The sequence below is a fragment of the Poecilia reticulata genome, linkage group LG16, assembly GCF_000633615.1.
Source record: "Poecilia reticulata strain Guanapo linkage group LG16, Guppy_female_1.0+MT, whole genome shotgun sequence".
In the NCBI taxonomy this organism is placed as follows: domain Eukaryota; kingdom Metazoa; phylum Chordata; class Actinopteri; order Cyprinodontiformes; family Poeciliidae; genus Poecilia; species Poecilia reticulata.
The window spans coordinates 19,064,978-19,074,474 of record NC_024346.1 but is presented as its reverse complement, the minus strand read 5'-3'; the positions used below and the strand labels follow the sequence as shown (position 1 = coordinate 19,074,474).

The window sequence follows — 9,497 nt, the reverse complement described above, 5'->3', positions numbered from 1 at the left end:
CGAGAGGCAACTGCGTCATGCGTCACGGGCAAAAGGTCAAAGGTAACAAGGTGACCAGAGGGCTTATTGTGTTGTACAAAAAAAAATAAAATAACAATAATTTTAGTACATGTTATGTGTCACAAGAGGGCTTAGAAAATAATACAAAAAATAAAAATAAATAAAAATTGACCAAAAGGGCACTTGGGGGCAAGGAGCAAAAAGGGCAGGTGCTCAAGCACCCACAGCCTCTTCTCTTCTAGTTTTGTCTTTTTCCTTTCCGCTCCAAACTGCTTTTTCACTAGACAGAGCTGACTGAAAACTCTCACTATGGTCTGATGTCTGCAAGCAAGCTGCCCCAGCCGGGGAAAAATCATTATCTGGACAGTGGTCTCTTCAGGGGTCCTGTCTTCTACTGCCATTTTCATCAAAGGAGAAGTTCAGTATTCAGACTCAGCTGTCGCCTTTTCACAGAATACTTCCCCAGCCGGGGAAGCATCAAAATGAAAAGCAGCGACAATATCCTACCGAGAGAAAGTGCACTCGTCCTGAGAGCTACTTTTTTCCAAATTGCTACCAGAAAGTAGTTTGTAAAAACTGTTCCTCATTCCTGATGTAATCAAATATCCAATACCAAAACCCAGGGGAAATAACATGCTAAGTTCTCTGCCATTCAAAAAATTAGGGGGGAGTGCAACAGATGTTGGGATCACTTTTGATATCAGTAGCTGATGTCCGTCTTGTTGTCCGTCAAAATAACGGACAACAAGATGAACAAGAATTTCCATCTTTGTGATGATCGGCGAATCGAACACGTAAGTCCTTTTTTCTTGCCCTTTTCTTGCCCGAGCAGATGTCCTCAGAAATTTTTGATAAGTCGATCCCTTCTACCGGGGTCTCTCCTTGTGTATAGTCATCACAGCCTGCTTGGAGAAGAGCTACAAAGAAAGAATTTTAGTTTAATAATTTTACACATTAGCATAAAAATAGAATAAAGGATGATCCCAAAGAAATGACGCTGCCGCTCCATATTTGATGGGTTGTAAACGGCCCACTCGAACACATTTGTTCTGTACGGTGCAGAAACGTAAACAATAGACAGAACGTAATGTCTTCCAACTTTTTCTGTGTAACTGAGAGCTCGACACCAACAGCAGCACAGCGTCAGCAGCCCATATTGCTGATAGCCGGGAAGGAGATAAATGAGTCCATTTCTATGCTTTCCTGTAAACTAGTTATGAGTCTGTTGGCTTTTCACTTTTCTTGTATTTTAACTATTAAAYCAACTGGTAAACAAATGTTTGTATCTGTTTTTAAAAGAATAGTAGCTTCTCTCTTATGTCTCCATCAGATGAGCAGCAATAGCAGCTTTTGGTGACATTATTATTAATAATAATTAGATTGTTTTTGAATACGATTCAGGATTTAAAATGAACTGATGAAGATGGTCTATGTGTCTAGTCTGGCCTAGGAGAGATGCCTGTGGTTCCCTTCTGGACCTGTTACCCCATCAACCCGATGTGGAAAACTAGCTGGGCAGATACCTTTCCATGCAATTCAGCTTGATTCTCATCTCCCTTCAGTGCTCTGTCTGAGATTTCTCCCATTGACCTCGGTTTCTTCTTTTTAAAGACTCCCAGCCTGGTTCATTACTCAAAACCGCAATCATGGGTCAGACTGCTGACCTGACTGCTGTCCAGGAGGCCATCATTGACGCCCTCAAGCAAGAGACACAGAAAGAAATTTCTGAACGAATAGGCTGTTCCCAGAGTGGTGTATCAAGGCACCTCAGTGGGAAGGAAAAAGTGTGGCAGAAAAAGCTGCACAACGAGGAGAGGTGACCGGACCCTGAGGAAGATTGTGGAGAAGGACCGATTCCAGACCTTGGGGGACCTGAGGAAGCAGTGGACTGAGTCTGGAGTAGAAACATCCAGAGCCACCGTGCTCAGGCGTGTGCAGGAAATGGGCTACAGGTGCCGCATTCCCCAGGTCAAGCCACTTTTGAACCAGAAACAGCGGCAGAAGCGCCTGACCTGGGCTACAGAGAAGCAGCACTGGACTGTTGCTCAGTGGTCCAAAGTACTTTTTTCGGATGAGAGCAGATTTTGCATGTCATTCAGAAATCAAGGTGCCAGAGTCTGGAGGAAGACTGGGGAGAAGGAAATGCCAAAATGCCAGAAGTCCAGTGTCAAGTAGCCACAGTCAGTGATGGTCTGGGGAGCTGCTGGTGTTGGTCCACTGTGTTTTATCAAGGGCAGGTCAAGGCAGCAGCTATCAGGAGATTTTGGAGCAATTCATGCTTCCATCTGCTGAAAAGCTTTATGGAGATGAAGATTTCATTTTTCAGCACAACCTGCCACCTTCTCACAGTGCCAAAACCACTGACCATGGTGTTACTGTGCTCAATTGGCCTGCCAACTCTCCTGACCTGAACCCCATAGAGAATCTGTGGGATATTGTGAAAAGAAAGTTGAGAGACGCAAGACCCAAAACTCTGGATGAGCTTAAGGCTATCGAAGCATCCTGGGCTCCATAACACCTCAGCAGTGCCACAGGCTGATTTCCTCCATGCCACGCCGCATTGAAGGCTGCAAAAGGATTCCCGAGCAAGTATTGAGGGCATAACTGAACATAATTATTTGAAGGTTGACTTTTTTGGAAATAAAACACATTACTTTTATTGGTCGGATGAAATATGCAAATTTTTTGAGACAGGGATTTTGGGTTTTCATGAGCTGTATTCCAAAATTATCAGTATTAAAACAATAAAAGACCTGAAATATTTCAGTTGGTGTGCAATGAATCTAAAATATATGAGTTAAATTTTTATCATTACATTATGAAAAATAATGAACTTTATCACAATATGCTACATTTTTTAGAAGGACCTGTATATATATATATATATATATATATATATATATTGTCATAGTACCCCCCAAGAATTTAAAACTACTTTCACCCCTGGGTACAACTGTCACCTTCCGTGTGTTTTGTCACTCCAGAACCATAGACATCAGAAGGGTCTTACTTGAGAAAAAGAACTGGACTGGTCCAAAGTCCTCTTCAGGTGAAAGTACATTTTGCATTTGGTTGAAAATCAAGGTCCCAGAGTCAGGAGGAAGAGTGCAAAGGTCACTTGGACGTTTTCTCAGTCAGTGATGATTTCGATAACCATGTCATCTGCTGGTGTCGGTCACCTTGTCTTATGAAGTCCAAAGACAGCCAAATCAAAAAGTAATGTATGGAGTAACACCCAGACAAGTATGAGATACATAAGAGCTAATAATGCAGATGAGCAGAAGACCCCTCTAATCACCTCAGCGTCCTTAAGACAGTGGTGTCCAATTTTTTTTATCTTTTTTTGCAACAAGGACCAAAACTGTCAAGTTGAAAAAGCATATCTTCAATTTTACAAACTCAACAAGAAAATGACCATTATGACTATAAAATGACATTATAATGGAACAAAGACAGAGGATTTTTGTAGAAATTCAATTTCCAATTTAGAACTGTAAATCATTGTAGATCTCACAGGTCCAGAAATAAATTACAATGTCTAACTTGGTGATTTTTTTCTGTCATCTTCTTTTATTTTTCTCTGAGCATTGTCAGCACCCAGAACAGATATGAGTCACTCTTTCTTCAGAAACTATGACTAAATATTTAGTAAATGAGTGTACCCAAATCTACTTCTGAGTAAAAGCCTCTGGACATCTGTGGTCCTTTTTAATGAAATTGAATTAACAGCACTAGCATAAATGATGAGTTGTTTGTTTTATGCCTTTCAGAAGATTTAATTTTTATGCTTCCACAGCAAAAATGTCTATGTTTTTTAAAGTACATATCTGCATCAGCTTCCTTAGGTGCCAAAATACAATACAAAGCTTTTTTGTATCGTAGTCAAAGACCACAGAAAACCACTCAATCGCACATTTTTTATGACAACATAAAATCAGCAGCTGCAACGATAAAACAAATATTTTCACAAATATATTTTAAGCCAATCTTTAGTACTCTAAAAGCAAAACTATTCTCAGTTGTTTTTTGTTTTTTTTGGCCCTTGTTGCATAAAAAACAATTTCGGTGAATTTTTGACATTTTCATTGGTCTTGCTCATGTGAAGTAACCACATGAGATCTGAGCAATTGATTCTGGAAGCTTTTTTTTTTACTTTGAAGGAGTTGGCAAAGTGTAGAAATAAACCCTATATGGATGCCAAGCATATGTGAAACTATTCAGAATTGCTCAAAGTTGCATCCTCCAAAATGTAAAATTTAACATAATTCACATTAAATTGTAAAGTTAAGTTTGTCCACACATGCTTAGTTACAGAGTTATAACAACAATGGACTCCATTTCACAATCCCATGATTCAGATTTACGCATAATGAAAAGAATACTGATACAAAAACTGTTGAAGAACTTTTGTGAGCTTATTTACAAGAATGTTACTCACGTGCTCAACAGCATGTTATCTTACAGCACACCACAGTGGTTTGTGCTCCACTTCCTGTTTGTAAGGTTAGACCGTGCAATCTGAAACATGATCAGTAGGGTAAAATACTGCAACCGGTTGTGTAAATGTAACCTGCATGTATCAGGTATAGGGTTGAACATGAACATGATGAACTGAAACTCTGGAATTTGGATTGGATACAAGTACTGAAACAAACTGACTTAATGAGTCAATATTCTCTGTAAAGTGAAGAGACAACTTTTGAAAGAAAGACATAACTACATCTTTTTACTGTATATTGGGCAGAGAATTACATATAAACTACTGGTACATGAAAAAGTCAAGTACACAATGACCACAGCTACCAAATGAAGTTGAACTTTGCATCTATCCAGTTACACTTATTGCAATTCTACCAAACTAGCAATTATGAGAAAACTACAAAGTAGGCCAATGAGACAGAAGTCCAGTATGTTAACTTCAGTCTGAAGTTAAATGACACTATAGTGAAATGCTGCAGTAATTTGTTGCTGCAGTAACCATAATTTTTTTATTATTCCAAGAAATGTATGTCTTTTGGTTCTGTTACCTGATACCTAATCAGGTCCGTTGCATTTGAGATAAAGAATGAGAACACCCGATTTTTGGGGCTCCCCCGCTTGCAGAATAATGAAACTGAGCTCTTTTAATTAGTCATGATAAAGACAAAGAAAAATCAAGCATGTTCCAAGAAAAAAAAATCAATATGGATAACTCGTGTTTAGAAATTAACCAACCATTTCAGCTCAAATTTTTTTGCTACAAAGATCTATGTAATAGATAAAAAAAACATAAACCACAAACACTGGAATACATTACAGTAGACTTTAATCATTTCTGGATTCTATCAAGGACGTACCAGTGTGTGTGTGTGAGAAAAATACCACCGAAAATGTCATTTATTTAGACATTTACACAAAATGTACTTGAGTATCAAGTCTGACACTCCAACATAGCCCCACACAGGAAATTGTCAAATATCTTTTCTGTAACTTAAGGGTCAAAAAGTCTGTTAAGGTTCAAAGTTCTGCTATTTTTTTTTTTACTCATCTATGGTTGTATGCAGGAGTCATCGAACATCAACTATGAATGATTGGCTCCTTTCCAACTGTGAAGAGTCCTTTCGGTAGCTAACAAATACAAGGCAGGCAGTCAGTGGTCATAGAGTTCCTTCATTTCCTTCAGAACCTTGATGCTCTCACTGTATCTCATCTGGTTTTTATTGGAGCATTCCTTCCATCTACGGCAAGAAAAAAAAAGCTTTTAAATATAAAACTATTAAAAAATGTTCATTGTGACATATTTAATTATTGTTAAAAGATATTGTTTCTATTGTACTACGAACCTGCTGCTATTATTTGCTAGCATTTACACCATTCTCATTTTATAAAAATTTCACAATTAATATTCTTGCATCTATGTAGAAAATGGTATGTAGAAAATGTGGGGAACTTAAGATACGTTTCTTTTCAAAACAAATGGGGAACAAAGTCATTTCTCAAAATGTTTTTTACCAAAAACAATTGCACCACAACTGGTTACCCAAACACAGTATGACCTTAGCACCCAATTTCTTTCCCTTTCTGCTTATTTCAGTTACTGAACCACTGTGGGTAAAAAGGAGCACAGTGGAAGCTCTGAAGAATTCCAAAAATTTGATTTTCCCCATGGAGCAACTTTTATCACATATGATGTGTAGGGATCACGGGAAACCTATTTGGTATAACACGCTCTCGTTTGTGAGGAAGTCATTTCTCCAACACAAAAGAAGGTTACACAGCATGAACCAGCAAAAACACAGAAATGAAAATAAAAGGGAAAAAAAATGTCAAAGAACCCAGAACTGGATGACCAAAAAAACTATATCTTACTCACATCACTCTGATTTAAGATCTCTGCATTGACTTTCTTTGATTTACTAATACTTTTAAAATATATATTTTTTAATTTGCTGTAGTGTATTTTTAACTTCTCAGAAAGGTAGGTGCAAGTGTTAATCCTGAAAATTTGGGAAAAAAATCTTTAAAGGTTTCATTTAGTTTCCATGGCACCAGCTGTGCAGCTATTTTGTTGGAAACCTGAGGGCAGCTGGGAGTGTTCAAAGTTTAAAGGCAAACTCAAGCTCTCAAAAGTTTTTTATTTTAACTCCCCATAACTTTCTGGCAGTTTAATCTCTTGGAAATGCTGGCTCACTCTTTCATGGGCAGGTTGTCCACAGTTAATTTATTTAATCGTATATGTTTTTGACAATCACCCTTTACGTTCAAAACAGATAGCTTTGCCAACACACAAGTCTTGCTTAATCATAAATTAACCAATAAGTGTTGGTAAAAGCATCCTGAATCAGATTAACTACAGTCCCAGATGACACCGAAAGTGAATATTGGACTATCATGACTGTTTCTGAGCAAGAATAAATCTTTCCAACAAACAACAAAAAGCAATGATAAAGGGTCTAAAACAGCTCATGAAGAACTTACTTCTGTCTAATCTTTTTCCAGCGTTCCATGTGGTCACTGATGAGAGCTCCTGATACAGGAACCTCTGTGAACTGTGCAAAGAGAGCAACTTTATTCACCACAGATAGTATACAAGTAGAGATTTGTATTTCCATTTCCCAGTAAAATTGAAAAAGAAAAAAATATCACTGAAATAATCACATGATTTTAGAACCTTGGAAATAGTGGGCTTTTCAGTCTGTGGGATCCTGAGATTGATGAGTTCACCAGAGGGGTTAACTGGGCAGGCAGATGGAGGAGGAAGTCGGTACACATTCTGACCTTTGCCATTCATCATGTCTGTGACCTAAAAAAAACAAAAAACTATTTTTCAAAATTAAAACTAATTTAATAACGTTTTCATGCAAGCTATTCTAATGTAATAATTCAGAGATGAGCTTTAACAAATGTGTCACCTACTAAAAACAACCTTAACTAAATTGCAAATAAGGCTCTACCCACATGAAAACAGATATTTGGCCCAACTTAAATGTTTAGCTGTTTACTTCCACATATGTGGCAAAAAAAAATGCTTTGTAAAGTAGATTTTCCAAAGTCAGGTTTCTAATATTCACAGGGTTATATAGACATTATTAAAACTGACTACATAATTGCCCACTTTGAACATGACCACTTTACTTTAAAAACCACAAGAACCCTAGGAGTTTTTAGTCATTTTTTATGCATCTGTCTCCTTTTGTTCTGACTTGGTTTCCATGAAATCTCAAACATAAGATGAAGAAGGAAATGGAAAACAGATTCAAAAAAAAGTATGGGTTATAACTGTTCAAGAAAAACATTTACCTAACCAATGTTTTCGCTTTTAAAAAAAAAAAAAAACAGCCAAAACAAAAAAAAACATCAACTGTAATGTCATAAACATCCAGAGTTTACTCTGCTAATTTTTTTGTTAATGCTTGTGTGTGATGAAGAAAATAAAAGTGACAAACTTATTAACACTCCCACCTCCTCTTCTGGTATGCTTTGAGGGGAGCTTGGAGAAGCCGCAGGTTCCCTGTAGGAAGGATTGTTTCTCATCCAGGCACGGCAGATTGGATACAGTGGGGTGGTGGTGTTGAATTGAGCTAAATCAACACTGCGATCAAACAACTTAATAATGTATGCATCTAAATAAAAGGGAAAAAGGCAGAAAATACAAGGACATATAAAAAGAGATCAAATTCACAATACAGTACATAGATAAATGGACCAACAATAAATGAGGCACAATTAATAATCTAACTGTCACTGTATTAATATCTGCATTCAATTTACTCTGTTTATGTTGATTGGTCTCTGGGATGCCCTCATCCATCTCCTTTCTTTTCTTCCTTCTGTGCTGTGGAAATCTTGCTGAAGGTCTGAAAATGAAGAAAAAAAAAAAATAATTTAACCATTGGGACCTACGTGTACATGTGTATGTTCATCAAAAAACATGTTTACCTTTTTCCAGCAGATGACGGAGACAAATCTCTAAAATGAGCAGAGAGGCCATTGGGTGACTACAATCCAACAATACTGACACAAAGGTGCAATAATGTGGAGGTAAAAAGATATCTAAGTTTAATAAAGTGAAAGAATAAATTAATTAATACTAGTCCATACTTGTTTAAAGCATCCACTGACAACTTTCCTGGGTCTTCATTTGGTTCTCTGTTTAAAGTGTAGAGAAACAACTGTTAGCATCAAAAGTTTTCACAGTTGTGATAATCAATATATTGATTATAAGCACAATTTTACAAACCTTTCATTTTCAGTCTTTTCTACGAGACCCTTTAGGACAGCATCCAACCTGCCACGAGCACCTGTGCTCTCCAGATCTAAAGAAGCAAAATGATTCATAAAACAGTAATTAACAAATACACTGAGATTTAGAAAGGGATGTTTTAAAAAAAATGACGATCTTAGAGGAGATGCAAAATAAATGCAAATGTACCATTTTAGTTTTCCCATGTTTTCTACACTTCATGAAAAGCAAACACAAATCCTATTCAAGTAATTTTCAATACAATAATAATGTAAAATACAAAACATTATTTCCGAAGTACTTTATTTTGGGATTGGTGGCAACTTTATTAAGTATTATAATTATGAATGTCTTACCTGGCCTTTCTGTTTTTATCTTGACGTGGTGCATTTTTTTCAGTTTATTCCCAAGGGCTGCTCAGAAAAACAGACTTAAAACAGCTGTTTTTGTACCTCTAACAGAGGTTTACGGGGTCTTTGAGCTAACAACGACCTCTTGTTGATTACTCGGTAACAGCAACGTTAGCCAGTTAGCTACGGTTAGTTGTTCAGCCAGTTAGCCACCCTTCTTCATTAGCCTAAATAAACTGTTAAAGCGAGTCCACAATCTAAATTCTAAATATAGAAACTTATACTAAAAATGTGTCGTTCTAGTAGCTCCAAAATAATTACATATTATTACCTATAAATACCTTACTTCGTTTATTACTGTTTCGGAGAATGAAAGGTACTAGCTCAACTACCGTTGCTAAGTTAGCTTGTTTTTGACAAGCTCT

At 37.0% G+C, this 9,497-nt stretch overlaps 1 protein-coding gene across 2 annotated transcripts; it reads right to left on the bottom strand.

The window, feature by feature from the left end:
- Positions 1 to 5,288: 5,288 nt before the first annotated feature.
- Positions 5,289 to 9,495, bottom strand: lin37 (lin-37 DREAM MuvB core complex component). 2 transcript variants are annotated; one of them, XM_008432404.2, is made up of 9 exons: positions 9,079 to 9,491; positions 8,720 to 8,795; positions 8,581 to 8,628; positions 8,419 to 8,448; positions 8,251 to 8,336; positions 7,942 to 8,102; positions 7,151 to 7,282; positions 6,958 to 7,028; positions 5,289 to 5,717 (listed from the first exon to the last, which is right to left on the bottom strand). In XM_008432404.2, the coding sequence occupies exons 1-9, from the start codon at positions 9,110 to 9,112 to the stop codon at positions 5,630 to 5,632; spliced, it is 726 nt and encodes a 241-aa protein (XP_008430626.1). In that variant the 5' UTR covers positions 9,113 to 9,491; the 3' UTR covers positions 5,289 to 5,629. The 2 variants fall into 2 exon arrangements, with proteins under 2 accessions (XP_008430626.1, XP_017164860.1); XM_017309371.1 differs by having other exon boundaries at positions 5,628 to 5,717; positions 7,138 to 7,282; positions 9,079 to 9,495.
- Between the last annotated feature and the right edge of the window lie 2 nt (positions 9,496 to 9,497).

What these genes read in the sequence shown, in the direction of transcription:
- lin37 (XM_008432404.2), bottom strand. Translation starts at nt 9,112, where the DNA reads ATGCACCACGTCAAGATAAAAACAGAAAGGCCAG. An exon ending in CCGTCATCTGCTGGAAAAAG is followed by an intron (nt 8,337 to 8,418) that starts GTAAACATGTTT and finishes CTTCATTTTCAG; the next exon opens with ACCTTCAGCAAGATTTCCAC. An exon ending in AAAGCATACCAGAAGAGGAG is followed by an intron (nt 7,283 to 7,941) that starts GTGGGAGTGTTA and finishes TGTTTTTTTTAG; the next exon opens with GTCACAGACATGATGAATGG.